This window comes from Pelodiscus sinensis, unplaced genomic scaffold (genome assembly GCF_049634645.1).
Source record: "Pelodiscus sinensis isolate JC-2024 unplaced genomic scaffold, ASM4963464v1 ctg62, whole genome shotgun sequence".
Classification (NCBI taxonomy): Eukaryota; Metazoa; Chordata; order Testudines; family Trionychidae; genus Pelodiscus; species Pelodiscus sinensis.
In genome coordinates, this window is record NW_027465946.1 from 106,957 (window position 1) to 124,472 (window position 17,516).

General features: G+C 68.6%; 1 protein-coding gene across 3 annotated transcripts; it reads right to left on the minus strand.

Moving 5' to 3' along the window:
• Positions 1-6,175: 6,175 nt before the first annotated feature.
• LGALS4 (galectin 4) lies at positions 6,176-15,829 on the minus strand. 3 transcript variants are annotated; one of them, XM_075917203.1, is made up of 9 exons: positions 13,177-15,829; positions 11,921-12,009; positions 11,373-11,571; positions 10,629-10,763; positions 9,529-9,558; positions 8,742-8,771; positions 7,653-7,741; positions 7,264-7,429; positions 6,176-6,399 (listed from the first exon to the last, which is right to left on the minus strand). In XM_075917203.1, exons 1-9 carry the CDS (start codon positions 13,315-13,317, stop codon positions 6,253-6,255), a joined length of 1,026 nt encoding a protein of 341 aa, XP_075773318.1. In that variant the 5' UTR covers positions 13,318-15,829; the 3' UTR covers positions 6,176-6,252. The 3 variants fall into 3 exon arrangements, with proteins under 3 accessions (XP_075773318.1, XP_075773319.1, XP_075773317.1); XM_075917204.1 differs by having other exon boundaries at positions 13,273-15,825; XM_075917202.1 differs by having other exon boundaries at positions 11,921-13,321.
• Between the last annotated feature and the right edge of the window lie 1,687 nt (positions 15,830-17,516).

Here is a 17,516-nt window from a genome sequence, read left to right on the forward strand (position 1 = left end):
AGCGAGGGTAGGAAGGGAACCCTGGTGCTGCTTGCTCTGGACCACGCAGGCCCCAGGGCGATCACGGCCGAGACGAGCTGGAGGAGCGCCATTGTTTGAAGTGAGAGCAAAGCGGAGGGAAGGACCGGCTCCAAACCAGGAACCAGCCGCGGTAATTCCGCCCCGGGGCAGTGGTAAATGCTAGTGGGTCAGCTGACCGGGCAGCCGGGGGGGTCCCTCAGGCACGGCCCCTCCTCTGTTGTGCTGCTCTTCTGCCAGTCTGGTTGCACCTGTCCTCGCCCGGCGTGCAGGTGATGAGCGAGGAGTTCAGGCAGCTTTTGGTGGCCAGTGCCTTGGGGCAGACTGCTCCTGGCCCAGCACACGGTGTAACTGACAGCAGCAGGGGTGTGAAAGTTTATCCAAGGAAACGGTCACGGTTACACAGGCTGCTGCTCCGCTCCTGGGGTGACAGCCGGTTCCGTGGGAGTGGGGCTGCAGGCAGGAGCTGGTGCATGCTGGGAGCCAGCGTAAAAGCCACCTCCTGGTGTGCACCAACTCCCAGGGAGCTGCCTGCTACCCTACGCTGCTACTTCTGATACAGCGGCAGCAGCACGGGGCGGCAGGCAGGAGCTGGCATGCGCAGGGAGCTGGCTTAAAAGCTGGCTGCTGGCATGGACTGGCTCCCGGGGAGCTGACTGCCAGCCCCATGTGTCATCACTGACATTCAGCAGCTGCATGGCGAATAAATGACATGCCTGTTAGCATCCCGAGACAGCAGCAGAGTCCGACCTGCGGCGAGCACCAGTGGCTCTACCTGGAGGAAGCTTCTGCTTGAGGCTGGAGCTGAGACTTGAGCACAGCCTTCTTGGGGGACACAGCCAGTCACTCCTTAGGGGCCAGGTCTCTAGCCCCCGACAGTCTGTGCAATCGGACGTGTTCCCGGCAGGCATCCGTCCTGTGCCTTTTACAGCCCAGCTCAGCGATGTAGAGCGAGGCCAGCGCCTGCCTTGGCTTTCGGGTTCAGCCTTCCTGGCGGAGCAGCAGCTTCTCCTTCGCTAGGTTCCTTGACGGAGGAGTCCTGTGGTACCTCGCAGACACACAGATTTATTGGGCATCAGCTTTCCTGGGTCAGAACAGCTTCGTCGATGCGTGGAGTGGAAATCTCAGAGCTGAGGCCATTAGATCTGCACTGGCCTATCCGCGGGCGGGCGGGCGGGCGCTGCTCTCCCTCCTGTTCCTTGTGAGCTGTGCGCCCTGGGTAGTAAACAGCCAGCTCTTGCCAAGGAGCCAGGCTAAGACAAGCCTTCAAGGTCACATGCCCCTGGCGGTTGCGATATTTTCTGTTGATGAGCTTGTCCAAGTGGGACCTTAGAAGATAAGAACGGCCACACGGGGTCGGACCAAATGTCCGTCCAGCCCAGGGGCCTGTCTGCCCACAGCAGCCAATGCCAGGTACCCAGAGGGAGGGAACACAACAGGGAATCAAGTGATCTCGCCTCTGTCATCCATTCCTGGCTAATAGTAATTGATGGACCTGTCCTCCATGAATTTATCTAGTTTTTTTTAACCCTGTTGAAGACCTGGCCTTCACAACATCCTCTGGCAAGGAGTTCCACAGGTTGTCTATGTGCTGCATGAAGAAATACTTCCTTTTGTTTGTTTGAAACTTGCTACTTTTAATTTCATTTGGTGGCCCTTAATTCTCATGAGGAGTAAACATCACTTATTTACTTTTACTTTCCATCATGACTTTATAGACCTCCATCCTCTCTTCCAAGCTGAAAAGTCCCAGTTGTATTAATCCCGTCACACATTGTGGTTGCTCTTTTCTGGACCTCTGTTTTGAGACGGGTGACCATGTCTGCACGCACTATTTTAAGACGTGGGTGTGCCATGGATTTGCTATTTCTGCCCTATTCCCTCTCCCTGTCTTGATAATTCCTACCATCTTTTGAGAGGTGGAGGGAACCGCTTCATTGCCTCTTCCAGCCCATTCAGGCTTTCAGCTGTGGTTTGCTTATTCCAGTCTCACATTCTGGCTTTAGATCTGAACGTCCCTGACGTTTACACCCCATGTTCTGCTTTGGGCTACGCTTTAGTTTCTGCACCTGGGTTCTGGCCGTGGCTCCCCCGCTGGCCTGCGGTGGTCCCTGGCTGTGTCACGGGGGCCGAGAGCCCTGCAATGCATTCATAACCTGTCCTGAGAGCTTTAGGAACAGGTACCGCAAGTGCTGACCTGCAGCCGAGTCTCCTGGGAGCCAGGCCTAGGGGGTGTCCCTTGGCTTCTGTCAGCTGGCCTGGGTGTGTAACGAACCTGTGGCAGGTCTGGAGCCTGTGTGGCTACTTCGTTGGTATCAACTGAAGAGCCAGAAAATGTCCTTCCTTCATTTAAAATCTCCTATGCCCGCCCCCACCCCCTTGGCTGCAGCCGGCACAGATCGGAGGCCTGCCTGTTTCCCGAGAGCATCTTTGTAAACACGCACAGGCCGGTCGGATCAGGGACCGCTGGGCTGCCTTGGAAGCGGTTGCTGGGGAAGGGGGGGGCGTTACTTCCTAAAACCCGGAGCGTCTCGGTTCTTATCCCGCTACTGTTTAGTCTTGGTTTAATTCATGCCTGCGGAGGGCCAGACCGCACCAGGGTTCCATGCTTGCCGGTGAAGGGCTCCTCCTGCAGCCGGCGCTATTCCGTGTTCAGGGCTCCTGTGGGCCGGCCTCTCACTTCAGAGCGGTTGTGCCTCAGTCCACGGGGCTGGACAGGACTCCTTGGGGTCCCTTCCCGGCTTACGTTTGTGCCCTTGACTCCCAGGTTCCAGCGCCTGCCGCCTTCACCCCTTTCCAGCGGATCCCTCCCTGCCTTCCATGGCTCAGTCCTCCCCCAAAGCTGCAGGAGAGGAGGCTGCCTTTTCTCCTTCCCAGGCCTGGCCCCAATATTCTCCGGCCTCCTCACACCTGCCCCTCGGCTTGGGCCAGCACAGCTGGGGCCGAATCGCACCGAATCCCCGTGAGCGCCTGGCTTTGGCGGAGGGATCTCGCAGGGACGTGTTGACTCCTGCAATTGCAGCACCAAGGTGCCATGCGCAGCCCACAGGCCTTTGGCATCCCAGGCCAGGCAGGTGGGGCTGGGGGCTGAGACACTGTTTGCCCCTTTGTTTATCCTGCTGGCCTCCTCTGTCTGACTCTCCGTGGTTCAGGATGGCCAGCGCCTCTCCCCATCCTTTCTGGGCTGGTTTCGGTGGGGCGGGTGACCTTGTGCCCTAGTCTGGGCCGTGGCTCCAGGGGCACTTCCTGCCTCCGCTAGATTCCCGCTCCGACCTCGGGCCGGATGCTGAGTTAGCTCAGCCAGGCCAGCAGAGAGGACACGAGCCGCATTTAACCGTCCTGCCAGAATCCTGCCTGGACTCACGTTCCAAACCCAAACTTCCTTCGAGTGCAGGGACGTTTGGCACCAGCCTTCTGCCCCGAGGGTCTGAGACTTCAGAACGGTCTTAATGCGGCAGGCCCTCTCCTGCCGTCCCCTGGCCTGCTCCCCAGCTCCTTACCTTGTGAGGAACAGGCCTTGACTCAACTCGACGGCAACTTGGGCCTGTGCCACAGCAGAAGCCAATTCAAATTCTCCTCCCTGCCTCCCTCTCCAGAGGGCCCCCGGCCTCCTTTTGTCGCCCGCCAGCTGGGCCTCAGCCCTGTGATCTGAACATCTGGGTAACTTCCTTTCCCGGTTTTGAGCCAGCTCCTGGAGCCAGAGGGATGGTCCGTCCCCCGTGCGGTGCCGTATGCCGCTCCTGCTAGCACAACGCCGCGCGCAGTCACTTCTCTTCTGCTCGTCGCCGTGACAGGCGCTGGGCAGGATCGGCCCACGTGCCCTTCTAGCTCCTCAGCCCTGGATTCCTGCCAGTAGGAGCTGACTCCCGGGCAGCTGTAGAGCCCAGCTTTGCAGACCGGAGCCTGGCCCTGAGCCCCGCCCAGCATTCGGCCCGGGGGCTCGGCCGCTGGCGGAGACGCGGGTTCAAGTCGTTAGCCCGAGCGCGGGGGGGCCTGAACCTAGAACAGCCGTGGTACGGCCCAAGCGCCGGAATGTTCGGTGTCCCCCCCTGCCTGCCAAGCACCCTCCCGTGGGCATGGTACAGCCCAAGTGCCAGAATATTCTGTATTTCTCTCCCCCCATGGGCATGGTACAGCCGAGTGCCGGCGCGTCTGGCGAAGAGCCGCACGACCGATGGAAGGTCGAGAGCGAGCGCCGAGGGCCGCTGAGGCCGGGGCCGGTTCGCTTGGGGAAGGAGACGACCGAGGCCACGTCCACGCTGCACGCGCCTTGTTCCGGCGCCGGGCGCCCTGGCTGCAAGGAAGGAGCCGTTCTCGCGAGCCGAGGGACGAGGAAGGGCGGCGGCGCCCCGGTTTCACCGCGCCCGCAGCAATCCCAGCGGACCGGCGTGGGCGCTTTGGGCGCTCGGGTGCTGGCCGCTCTGCCGGAAGGAGTGTGACGCACTGGCTCCCCCGGCTGGGGGGTGGGGCTCTCCCCCAGCCGCAGGGCCCGGTGCAACGGACTCGGGGTTCAGTTCGCTGGTCTCAAATCCCCCTTCAGCCTCCCCCGTTCTGTCCTCGCTCCCCTGGCCGGCGGCTCCGTTCCCTCCACACGGGGGCTTCTCTCCCCTCGTGAACGGCCCCTTTTACCTCCCGCTGCCTCTGCCGCCTGGGGGACGCCCTGGGTCCAGCTTTGCCTCCTCCTGGCTTTGTCCTCTGGGGACCATGTTCGGGCTGGGCCTCTTCCGGCGTCTTTGCGCAGCTTCCAGCCAGCTTGCGGCCTTTCCCTTTGGGCCCTGAGCTCTTTCCTTTCGGTTTCCCTACTCTCCTCTCTCTGTGCCACGGCGCTGGCGGCTGAGCCGTTTCTCCCGCCCCAGGGATAAGAGCGGTCGGACCAATGGTCCATCCAGCCCAGCGTCCTGTCGGCTCACAGTGGCCAGTGCCAGGTGCTCAGAGGGAGGGAACACAACAGGGAATCCTCAGCTGGCCCGGGAGGGGGTGCACCGGCTCTACCAGCTCCGGCTGCACTTGGAGCCCAACCAGGAACTGGCAGTGGGGCATGGGACCAGCCCATTTCTCCCTGAATGGCTGGGGGGGGGGGGAGTGTCACCCTCTGCCCCCCTCCCTTCCACCGTGGTGCCAGCACTGGTACAGGGAGAGCTGGGGCCTTGCCCATGGGAACGGGGGGGGGGGGGGTGTCCAGGATAGGACACAGCTTGGGGGTGGGACTGGCAGGGGCCCCATGTGGTTGGGGTGGGGGCCAATACTTTTTGATGGAGGCTGTTCCAGGATGTTGGTAAATGGGCCAGGGCTGCATTTCCTAAGGAGGGGGCTGGAGGGTGTTGGGGGGCAGGGCTGGGGTGGGTGGATGGGTGTGGGTCTGGGGAGGGGGTGCCTGAGGCAGGAGGGGTGGGGGAGCGTATGGGCCTGGGAGGTGATGGGCTGGGGGGCCAGAGGCAGGGAAGGAGGAGGTGCTGATCCAGGTTTTCGCAGGCCGGGGCCAGAGCTCTCCGGTTCGACGAACACACCTGTGCTCAGTACGAGGGAGGCAGCTCAGGCCCAGCTTTATACTGGCAGAGGTGTGACGGGTGGGGGCCCCTGGCCTCATCCCAGCCTGGGGCTCCCCCCTCAGGCCTGGCTCTCGCTGCACCGGCTGTGGCTGCCTGGGGGGACAAGCCAAAGGTCCCCGGCTCGTTCCCGGTCCCACATGGGCCCCCCGAGGGGTCTCTCCGGGGTCAGACAGGTGGGGCTGGAGCCTTGTGCCCTCTCAGTTTCAGGCCTTCGGGCAGCTGCTCTGTCCCCTACCCCTGCTGCGCCCCAGCCAGGCTGGCCCTGGCCCGGGAGCTGCTGGGTCCACGGTGAGCAGTTGTAGCAGGCATAGGAGAGTGAGGCAGGGCTCCCCTCCCCCCCCCCCCCCAAACCCTGCTAGCAGAATCCCAGGGCTTGGCTGTGGGGTGGTTCAGGGCAGCAGGAGGCAGGGGCTGGGGGGTAGGGTTGCTGGGGCACACCATGTCCTAGCACCAGGAGAAGGGTGGGGGCGGCGTGGGAAAGGGAGGGGACGAAGGGGTGTTATAATATTAGCCCTGCACAGGCCTCGAACGCGGCTCCACCTGGAGGGGACTCTCCAGCTGCGGTGAGCGGAAGGGGGTCTATGCCACACAGGCGGATGGGAGCAGCATCATGGTGCGAAGCAGAGTCGTTTATTGGGTCTGTGGGGGGGGCACGTGGCCCCATGTGCAGCGGCGCTGGCTGGGCTCAGAACTGGACGTAGGACAGGACCACGTCCCCGTCGATGGCCAGTGTGTCGATCTGCTGGAAGCTGGGGCAGCGGTGGGCGTAGTTGAAGAGCGGCTGCCCGTTGGCGAAGACCTTGAAGCGCTGGTTCCCGCAGCGGATGGAAAGCTGGGAGAGGGGGAGGGGAGCAGCCATGAGACGTCCCACCCAGACTGGAACCAGCGCTGCCTAGGCGGGGTTCTGTCTCGCCCCAGTGCCTTAGTTTCCCCCTCTGCCCCATGGACTAGCAACAGGGTGCTTTCCCAAGGTGCTTGATGTCATTGCCATTGTAGGAAGGGGGAAACTGAGGTACGAAGCGGCACTCCCAGAGTTCAGGACTAGTAGAGAGTCCTCACTAAGCCCAGCTCCACCCCGGCCTGCAGAAACTGCTGCTTGGCCCTACTCCTGCCTCCCCTGGGGCAAATCCACTCTGCTTCCACCATGCCTGCCTGGGGCCCAGCAGATCGGGGAGGGGAGGGGTCAGCCCCTGGGCTCTCATGTGCCAGTGCCTTTCCGTATGGTTCAAAGTGATCAATGAGCCCTGATGAAAGGAAACTAGGAGAGGGCCAGAGGAGAATCTCCCTTAGCTGCCTGCTGTATTGGAGCTATGACACACTGACATGCAGTTCTGATGCCATCCAGCAGAGGATATCACCACGCAGGTATATACTGCCAAGCTAAAGGTGAATCCCCATTAACTGTTAACAGTACAGGGCATAAGATACACAGATAACCCATTCAAATTCCATCCAGCAGAGGGCAGCAGTACCTACACACCCTATCTTCCCCCTCCTTTTCCAAAGGCCCCAGGATTTAAACTAATGGAGACTCCCCATTAGCTGCCAGCTGTATAGGGACTATGACACACACATGCAGTTCTGCTGCCATCCAGCAGGGGGCGACAATGCACAGACCCGGGGCTTGAGCTAAAGGCGAATCGCCATTCGCCGCTGCAGTACAGGGCCTATGCCACGTAGCCGGCGGTTCACTCACGTCGAAGTACTGGCCTGGCTGGAAGGGGTTGTGCGGCAGCTCCCGCTCCTCCGAGCCCCACTGGCCGTTCAGGCGGCTGTTCCTCACCACGAGGCGCTCGTTCACGCGGGGGTTGATGTGCAGCGCGATGTCCTTGGAGCGGCCCATCGTGAAGTTGATCCGGAAGCTGGAGGCCGAGAACCAGTGAGGCCGGGGGGGGGGGGATGCTCCAGGGGGCCAGGGCTGCCCGTGCGAGCCAGCTGGGCCTGTAGCCAGACTCACAGCGCTAGGGGAGCTGGGGAGGGGGGGTGTCTATCCCCAGCTCTGTGCTGACTCCTCATGAGACTTAGGGGAGCTGGGTCACGGCTGCCTCAGTTTCCCCCGATGCAGACAGCGCCGTAGCCACGTACCTCTTGGCGCCCTGCGGGACGAAGCCTCTCACCACCACGGTCATCTTGGCCGTCAGCCCGCCGGGGAATTTAGCCTCGTAGGGGACTTGCTGCGAGAGAACAGACCCGCGGCTAGGACGGGCTGTCTGGGCATCTCCGACGGGTTGGGGAGGCAGCTGAATACGGAGTGCTCTCTGCGCTGGTCCCGGTGCTCCAACGCCATGCTAGGGGGTCCAGCAGGGGGGTGCCGGGCCGCGGGGAGCCGGGCGGGGGCCCAGCTGGGGGGCGCCGGGCCGTGGGGAGCCAGGCGGGGGCCAGCTGGGGGGCGCCGGGCTGCGGGGAGCCGGGCGGGGCCCAGCAGGGGGGTTCCGGGCGGCGGGGAGCCGGGCGGGGCCCAGCAGGGGGGCGCCGGGCTACGGGGAGCCGGGCGGGGGCCCAGCTGGGGGGCGCCGGGCCGTGGGGAGCCGGGCGGGGGCCCAGCTGGGGGGCGCCGGGCTGCGGGGAGCCGGGCGGGGCCCAGCTGGGGGGTTCCGGGCCGCGGGGAGCCGGGCGGGGCCCAGCAGGGGGGTTCCGGGCGGCGGGGAGCCGGGCGGGGCCCAGCAGGGGGGCGCCGGGCTACGGGGAGCCGGGTGGGGGCCCAGCAGGGGGGCGCCAGGCCGCGGGGAGCCGGGTGGGGAGCCGGGCGGGGGCCCAGCAGGGGGGCGCCGGGCCGCGGGGAGCCGGGTGGGGAGCCGGGCGGGGGCCCAGCAGGGGGGTTCCGGGCCGCGGGGAGCCGGGCGGGGCCCAGCTGGGGGGCTCCGGGCCGCGGGGAGCCGGGCGGGGAGCTGGGCGGGGCCCAGCAGGGGGGTTCCGGGCTGTGGGGAGCCGGGCGGGGGCCCAGCAGGGGGTGCTCGCCCTGGGCAGCCCGTGAGGCACTAGAGGGGCTGGTGAGCACAGACTTTGCTACACGGGCGCTAACTCAGGGCCCAGGCCAGCCTGCCCCCGGGGCTGCAGGGGGGGATTTTCCGTGCCCACGTTCTGTGGCGTGGCCCATGGCCAGCAGGCCGCTCTGCCCCGAGGTGGCTGCACCGCGCCACAGGGCAGGGCAAAGCCCAGAGCTGCTGCACTTACCGGGTGATAGGAAGTGGGGCTGGACATCATCTGTGGGGCAGAGACATCCCGTGTTACTAGCGTGGCAGCCTGGCGGCCCAGCCCTCCCTGGGGCCTGTGGCCTGGGGCTGGCTCCCTGGCTCCAAGCCGCAGCCTCAGCTGGTGACTCTCATTTTCTAGGACATTTCTGGATATTCCTGAGCTAAAATCCGCCCCCTCCAGCAGCTTCCAGTTGGACATGAGCTTCTCCACTTCCTGTCCTACACAGCTGTGCAGCACCGCGCCCCACCCCAGAGGCAGCTGCATTTCAGAGCTGGGTGAGGATTTCTCATAGAAGCAGCTGCCAGGTTCCAGCCCAGAGGGGGCCGCATGTGGGGGCTGGGCTCTTGGAAGCGTTCCGGGGCTCAGAGGGGGTTGATCAGGCTGCGGGCCCCGTGTACTTACCGGCAGGCTTGGGGGGGGCAGCGGCAGGGCCTGGGGGCCAGAGACGGTGCGAAGGGTCTGAGGCGCCGGGGCCGGAGTTGCTCCTTAGAGAAGCTGGGCGAGCCGGGCCCCTGGCGCTGCTCCAGGGAGATGTGGGGCTGGGGTTCCTAGCAGGACAGGCCCAGGGGATCGCAGGAAAGCCAGAGGGAAGGGCCCTGTGGTTCTTGCGGGGGATCCCCAGTCTGGGGACCCCCTGCAGGACTCCCCACCCCATGCCCTCTGGGCTGGTCACCCTGCAGCGGGGCGGGGCCATGACGGACTGGGGGGCCCCCCATTGCTGGCGTCTCCCCGGCCCTGGGCATGGGGGTCACTTCTGGGTACTTACGGGCATCCCGGCGTCTGGGTAATACATCCCCTGCAGGCAGGAAACGGGAGAAGTGTTGTCAGGGGACAGTGCTGGCTCTCCCCCCGGCTCTGGGAGGGGAGTGGGGTCTAGTGGTTAGAGCAGGGGGGGCTGGGAGCCAGGACTGCTGGGCTTTCCCCCCGGCTCTGGGAGGGGAGTGGGGTCTAGTGGTTAGAGCGGGGGAGGGCTGGGAGCCAGGACTGCTGGGCTCTCCCCCCAGCTCTGGGAGGGGAGTGGGGTCTAGTGGTTAGAGCGGGGGAGGACTGGGAGCCAGGACTGCTGGGCTTTCCCCCCGGCTCTGGGAGGGGAGTGGGGTCTAGTGGTTAGAGCGGGGGAGGACTGGGAGCCAGGACTGCTGGGCTTTCCCCCCGGCTCTGGGAGGGGAGTGGGGTCTAGTGGTTAGAGCAGGGGGGGCTGGGAGCCAGGACTGCTGGGCTCTCCCCCCAGCTCTGGGAGGGGAGTGGGGTCTAGTGGTTAGAGCGGGGGAGGACTGGGAGCCAGGACTGCTGGGCTTTCCCCCCGGCTCTGGGAGGGGAGTGGGGTCTAGTGGTTAGAGCGGGGGAGGACTGGGAGCCAGGACTGCTGGGCTTTCCCCCCGGCTCTGGGAGGGGAGTGGGGTCTAGTGGTTAGAGCAGGGGGGGCTGGGAGCCAGGACTGCTGGGCTCTCCCCCCAGCTCTGGGAGGGGAGTGGGGTCTAGTGGTTAGAGCAGGGGAGGACTGGGAGCCAGGACTGCTGGGCTTTCCCCCCGGCTCTGGGAGGGGAGTGGGGTCTAGTGGTTAGAGCAGGGGGGGCTGGGAGCCAGGACTGCTGGGCTTTCTCCCCAGCTCTGGGAGGGGAGTGGGGTCTAGTGGTTAGAGCGGGGGAGGGCTGGGAGCCAGGACTCCTGGGCTCTCCCCCCGGCTCTGGGAGGGGAGTGGGGTCTAGTGGTTAGAGCAGGGGGGGCTGGGAGCCAGGACTCGTGGGATTTCTTCCTCCTGTCCAAGCGCAGAGATTTTCCCGCAGGGCCGACGCTGTGTGAGCATCACGGCCCCGCGTCCGGCTGGGAAAGGCCCGTCCTGCCCCCCAGGGCCCGGCCGCTCACCCCGCCCCCCATCGTGCGCCCGCCAATGACATTGAGCGACTGCAGCTCGAGGTCCCCGTCCACGTCGACGAGCTGGACACGCTCAGGCGGGATGCGGTGCTGGAAGTCGCAGCAGGGGGCCCTGTTCACAGTGACCTGGGGGGGGAACGGGGCGCGTCAGGCCTGGCCCCCCCGTGCTCTCACGGAGCCTCTTGGGGAGGGGGAGGCCAATGTCATGGGGACCCCCTGGGCATATGGGGGGGCAGCTCCCAGGCAGACTCTGGGCATCAGCTGCTGGCATCGGAATGGGGGGGGGGGCTTTTCTCTCCAGCCACTCTGCCTTCTGACCCCTGCTGGTGGGGCCGGCTCAGAGGCAGGTGCTGCCGGGGAGGGGGGGCGGGGGGTGAGGCCTGCTGGCCCCCATCTTAGCAAGCAGGTGTTGGGGTGCTTGTGGGGGGAGCCCCATAATTATAACAATCCCCCCTTCAACCCCAGCTGATGCCAATTCCCCCCTTCCCCAGGGCCCTGGGAGCAGCCCCCTGCCCACCAGCCTGGAGCAATTCAAGGGCAGCTGGGGTATTGCCCCCCGACCCCCATCCTCTTGATACAGTGGGGCAACCCTTCCCCACTCCCCTCCTGGGAGTTTCTCCCCAGCCCCCCACGGTTCCCTGTGCCAGACCGTGGGGCCCCCGCATGGTGCATCATCCTTCCCCTGCCCCCATTCCCTGCTGCTCCCCCCAGGACCCTTGTGAGCCCCGCCCCTACCTGGTAGCCCTGGGGCGTGACGAGGAAGACCAGCTCGAAGTGCTGCCCCTTGCGGAAGGGCAGGGCCGTGTGCTGCTCCCGGCCCCAGCTGCCCTGGAAGCTGTTGAGAACCAGCTTGTCCCCGCTCTCGAAGCGCGGGTTGAAGTGCAGGGCGATGTCGGCCCCCTTCTGCGACCCGCAGGCGAAATTCACCCGGAACCTGGGGCAGCGAGCGCCGGGCTGGTCACAGCTCCCCCCCGGCCACCGTTCCCACCCGCTGTGGCTCCCGCCACGGCAAATCGGCCGCTTTCCCGTGTGAGCTGGGGGCCCAAGCCCAAGGTCGGTGCCCACAGGAACCGTCCCGTGGTGCTTTGCCATGTCCTGGACCCGTGGCCGAGGCCCGTCTGAGATCCCCTCCGCACCACGCGCTGCCAGTGCCGTGGGGCTGTTACACGCCTGCCACGTTCCGCCCCAGAGGCAGCTGCATCCCGGTGCAGGGGGAGGATCCCTGCAGCCCCATGAGCCCTGACTGTCTCCTCGCCCCCACCCTGTGCGCGCGGACGTGTTACCGCTGGGTGTGATGGGGCACCATGCCCTGGACGTAGACAGACATGCCGGGCTGCAGCCCCCCAGCGATGGGGGTGACGTAAGGGAGGGGCTGAGAGACGGGAGAGAGAGAGAGACGCTGCTGAGGGGGGAATTGACCAGCGAGCCCCCAGGCCCGTGTGCTGCCCCCTCCTGGCCCCGTTAGCCATCCCAGGGGATTTCCTGGCTGCCTCCGGCCTCGCCTCTCCCTGCTTTGCTTGCCCGGAAGCCCCTGGGGAACCGGGCCAGGGCTGGGAGCAGGCATGGCCCCTGTAACGATCTCCTTGGCTAGCCGCTGCCCCACCCAGCCCCTGCCTGGCCCCATCTACCCCCGGCTCCTTGGATCTTAGCCGGGCACCTTGCAGGGCGGGGGAAAGGCGGCGGCCTGGCAGGCCAGGCGTGGAGCAGAGCTGGCATCTGTCCCCAGGCCACGAGCATCTCTGAGGTTTGGGGAGCAAGGTGGCATTTCCCGGGGGTGAGTCTAAAACTTCCTTCCCCCCCCGCAGCTCAGCTGCCCCAGCAGCCTCGCCCACGCACGGGCCAGATGAAATCCAGCTCCTCTGTTTGGATTTGGCCTTAGCAGCGTCCGATCTCGGGGCGGGTCCGATGCGGCTACTGGCGGCCGTCGCCGGCGTGTCAATTACGCATCCGTCCGGGGAGCCTCGCATGGTAACGGCCCCACCAAGACATGGGGCTGGCAACTCTCTAACCAGCGGGCCAACAGCCCGGCCGGGGGCCGCGGCAGCCCAGGGAGCGTGGCCGGCTGGTACCGTGGGGCGTGGCAGAGAGCAAAGCTCCAAGGCGTTCAGTAGGTGTCAAGTGTGGAGCAGAGCAGGTTTTGCACAGAGCTTTTTGGCCACCAGGCCGGGGAGGGGCCCAGAGGGGCCGGGGCCTGGCCCAGTCTATGGCTTGCGGCTTTGGGTGCAATGTCACGCCCAGTTCCCGGCCTGCACCCACTCGGGAGCCCTCAGGGGCAAGCCAGGCCTGGGTGCCCTGGAGCCAGTTCCCGTGGGCACAGACCCCACTGCAGTCGGCCACGAACTGGGTTCCCGGGAGCAGGGGAGGCCTGTGGCTCCAGGTGGTACAATCCAGCACCACTGGGATTCCCGAGGCCGGGGAGACTGGGCGGCACCACCCCAGAGCTGGCTGCAACGCAGGAGCCACTGCTGTGGGCGCAAGGGGCCCGATCCTGTAGCAATGCTCCAGGCATGGAAGGGGGGCGGGTTAATGAGTAACTGGCCTTTAGCGTCTCCCTGGGGGAATCTGGCGCTGCCACGTGCTCTCCCCGCTGGGTGCTGGTGCTGGAGCCCTGGCTGCCTGCCGGGCGGACGCTCACCGGGTTGTAGGCGGGCTGGTAGCCGGGCGCAGGGACGTAGGCCATGGGGGCGCTGGGGCTCCCTGTGCAGCGAGTGGGGCGAGCCGAGAGACGGGGTTTTATAGGGCTGGCCTGGAAGGCGGGGTGGCCGGGCTCCGCCCCTCCCCAGGTAGAGCCGTCACCCCCTGCCCCGCCACGCCCAGCTGAGTGGAAAATCCCAGGTCCCTGGGGAAATGGCAGCGCGGGTTTGTGATGAGCTGGGCCTGGGAGCCAGGACGCCTGGGCTACATCCCCAGCACTGGGAGGGCGGCAGTGGGGGCTAGTGGTTAGAGTGGGACAGCTGAGAGCGGGGGGGGGTCAGGACGCCTGGGCTCTATTTGGGAGTTGCTCACCCCACAATCTCACCGGAGGCAAGCCCCCCCGCTTCCCCCAGCCTGGAGCTGCCCCCCCCCAAGTGCCTGGTGCCAGCCCCTGCGCACTAGCGGGGTGGGGGGGGGGTTCAAGCCACGCGGCTCCTGCCCAGCGCTCAGCGAGCCCCGAGCTGACTGGCTCCCAACGTATCGGCAGTGCAGGGGGCGCGGCCCAGGGAGTGGGGGCTAGTGGGTAGAGCAGCGGGGCTGCGAACTGGCCTGAGCGCTCTCCAGCGTCTGAGTTCACAGCCCTCCCACTGCTGCGTCTCGCTCCCTGGGCTCGGGCTGCCGGCTCCAGCAATGGCGGATTCAGGTGCCAGGCCTCTGGCCAGACGCCCTGGCAGCCCTGCTCCGGCAGCGCCCGCGAGCGGGGGCATCGCGCAGTGGATTGAGCACTGGCCTGCTAACCCCAGGGCTGTGAGTTCAGGCCTCGAGGGGCGGTGAAGGCTCTGGGGCAGGGGACTGGACGCGCCGCCCTCGCGAGGTCTCTGCAGCTCCGTGAGGAGTGGGCTGCACGGCCGGCCCAGCTGGGGGGCTTCTTCAGCCCAAGCGGGGGGGCTGGAGCTGAGGCGGGCGCTGGAGACCAGCCCAGGGCTGGGCGCCCTTTGGCCAGGGCTGGCAGCAGGCCCGGCTCCTCCCGTGAGGCAAAGAGCCCCGTGGCCTTTCCCCCAGCCCGGGCAGCGCCCACGGGACAAAGGGGATCCGGCCCGGGGCTTTGTTTGCGGAGGATGGGCGCCTCCCTGCCTGCCTGGGGCTCAGCGCTGGGAAAGCAAACAGCAGCCCCGGGCCTCTCCGCTCCGCTCAGCGGCTGCTCCAGGGAGGCCGGCTCCCAGGCCAGGGCTGCTCCCCCACCTGCAGGGCTAGTGGCTTTCCTGGCTCCTGCCGGGGGAGCCCCACGGCGGGGGGGTGGGTGATTCCCAGGCCCCGCGGCCCGGAGCTGCACTGGGATGAACAGGCAGACGCAGGCTGGGAGCCAGGCCCACCCCCTTACACCGCTGGTCTTACCCCGCCCCCTTGCCCGTGCTGGGGCGCCAGGTCTGGCATTACCGGTGCCAGGGGCCGCGCGGGACAAGCGCCCAGACTGACTAATCAGTGGGTGCGAGGGGAAACTGAGGCACGCCTAGCCCCCCGCTGTCCTGACGCCCAGTGCTGGCCACTGCCTCCCTGTGGCCGGGCTGGGACCTGAGTCCTGTGTGCTCAGGCCGCCAGAGGACGGGGGCAGCTCCAGCGTGGCTCATGCAGAACCTCCTCCCCGCCCGGCCATGCAGGGCTGAGCTGCCCGGTGCCAGCCCAGGCGCCACCTCGGCAGAGCCAGGCCACAAACCCAGCGGCCTTTGCCTCTCCTGGGGGCTGTTTGCGACGCCGCTGCTCACATGGGCCTGAGGACAGGCCTGCGGGGGGGGGGGGGGGGCAGAGCAGCGCCCCGTGGCGCCGACCCCCCCCCCCGGGGCTGGGTTTTATGGGCTGGCTGTGCCTGACACCGTTGCCAGGAGCAATGTTCACCGGGGGGGGGGGCTTGGGGCTGGTGTCGCCGGCCCCCTCTCCCCTCCATCAGCCGGTTGGGCGCTGGCTGGGAGCCCGGTTTCTGCGGCGCCCCCACAGTGCCAGGAGCGGGGGGGGCCCGCCCGTTCCTTGGGGGCCTGGCGGTTTGTGGGCCACCCGAGGGAAACCGGCTCGAGCAGGCGCCGCCGAGGGCAGCTCCGTTGGCTGGCAGGAGGGGCCCCCAGGGCACGGGCCCTCGTCGGATCTCCGGGGAGCCGGCCTCGGACGCGGGGGGGGCGCCAGGGCCAGCGGCTGCGAGGTCGTTGCGATCGCCTGCCGCTCCGCACAGGCTGGCTCCCAAGTCGCCAGGGACGGGCCGAGCCCATGAGAACCCAGCGTGTCGGGGGGCCCGGCTCGGCTGTTGGGGGAGGGGAGGGTGGAGGCACTGGTGCGGCTGTTTGGGCCTTAGGGAGCACAAACCCCGCTGCCAAGCAAGAGACTCGCAGCCCCCACGGCTGGTCGTGCTCTGAGCAGCCGCTTGCTTTCAGCACGGACTTCAGAGCGGGGCCGTGGGCGGGGGGGCCGGGCACTCCTGGGGCCAGCGGGGGCCGTGGGCAGGGGGGCCGGGCACTCCTGGGGCCAGCGGGGCCGTGGGCGGGGGGGCCGGACACTCCTGGGGCCAGCGGGGCCGTGGGCAGGGGGGCCGAGCACTCCTGGGGCCAGCGGGGCCGTGGGCAGGGGGGCCGGACACTCCTGGGGCCAGCGGGGCCGTGGGCAGGGGGGCCGGACACTCCTGGGGCCAGCGGGGCCGTGGGCGGGGGGGCCGGGCGCTCCTGGGGCCAGCGGGGCCGTGGGCAGGGGGGCCGGACACTCCTGGGGCCAGTGGGGGCCGTGGGCGGCGGGGGGGCCGGACACTCCTGGGGCCAGCGGGGCCGTGGGCGGCGGGGGGGCCGGACACTCCTGGGGCCAGTGGGGGCCGTGGGCAGGGGGGCCGGGCACTCCTGGGGCCAGCGGGGCCGTGGGCGGGGGGGCCGGACACTCCTGGGGCCAGCGGGGGCCGTGGGCAGGGGGGCCGGACACTCCTGGGGCCAGCGGGGCCGTGGGCGGGGGGGCCGGGCGCTCCTGGGGCCAGCGGGGGCCGTGGGCAGGGGGGCCGGACACTCCTGGGGCCAGCGGGGCCGTGGGCAGGGGGGCCGGGCGCTCCTGGGGCCAGCGGGGCCGTGGGCGGGGGGGCCGGGCACTCCTGGGGCCAGCGGGGCCGTGGGCAGGGGGGCCGGGCGCTCCTGGGGCCAGCGGGGCCGTGGGCGGGGGGGCCGGGCGCTCCTGGGGCCAGCGGGGCCGTGGGCGGGGGGGCCGGGCACTCCTGGGGCCAGCGGGGCCGTGGGCGGGGGGGCCGGGCGCTCCTGGGGCCAGCGGGGGCCGTGGGCGGGGGGGCCGGGCGCTCCTGGGGCCAGCGGGGCCGTGGGCGGGGGGGCCGGACGCTCCTGGGGCCAGCGGGGCCGTGGGCGGGGGGGCCGGACACTCCTGGGGCCAGCGGGGCCGTGGGCGGGGGGGCCGGGCACTCCTGGGGCCAGCGGGGCCGTGGGCGGGGGGGCCGGGCGCTCCTGGGGCCAGCGGGGCCGTGGGCGGGGGGGCCGGACACTCCTGGGGCCAGCGGGGCCGTGGGCAGGGGGGCCGGGCGCTCCTGGGGCCAGCGGGGGCCGTGGGCGGGGGGGCCGGGCACTCCTGGGGCCAGCGGGGCCGTGGGCGGGGGGGCCGGGCACTCCTGGGGCCAGCGGGGCCGTGGGCGGGGGGGCCGGGCGCTCCTGGGGCCAGCGGGGCCGTGGGCGGGGGGGCCGGACACTCCTGGGGCCAGCGGGGCCGTGGGCGGGGGGGCCGGACACTCCTGGGGCCAGCGGGGCCGTGGGCGGGGGGGCCGGACGCTCCTGGGGCCAGCGGGGGCCGTGGGCAGGGGGGCCGGACACTCCTGGGGCCAGCGGGGCCGTGGGCGGGGGGGCCGGACGCTCCTGGGGCCAGCGGGGCCGTGGGCGGGGGGGCCGGGCGCTCCTGGGGCCAGCGGGGCCGTGGGCGGGGGGGCCGGGCACTCCTGGGGCCAGCGGGGCCGTGGGCGGGGGGGCCGGGCACTCCTGGGGCCAGCGGGGCCGTGGGCGGGGGGGCCGGACGCTCCTGGGGCCAGCGGGGCCGTGGGCGGGGGGGCCGGGCACTCCTGGGGCCAGCGGGGCCGTGGGCGGGGGGGCCGGGCACTCCTGGGGCCAGCGGGGCCGTGGGCAGGGGGGCCGGGCGCTCCTGGGGCCAGCGGGGCCGTGGGCAGGGGGGCCGGACGCTCCTGGGGCCAGTGGGGGCCGTGGGCGGGGGGGCCGGGCGCTCCTGGGG

Bases quoted from the DNA above. Each gene is read 5' to 3' on its own strand.
- LGALS4 (XM_075917202.1), bottom strand. From the start codon at position 12,261: ATGGGGCCAGGCAGGGGCTGGGTGGGGCAGCGGCTAGCCAAGGAGATC. The intron at 10,764-11,372 runs GTAGGGGCGGGG...TTCCCCCCCCAG, and splicing joins TCACGCCCCAGGGCTACCAG to GTCACTGTGAACAGGGCCCC. The intron at 7,430-7,652 runs GTACGTGGCTAC...CTCGGCCTCCAG, and splicing joins GTCCCGCAGGGCGCCAAGAG to CTTCCGGATCAACTTCACGA.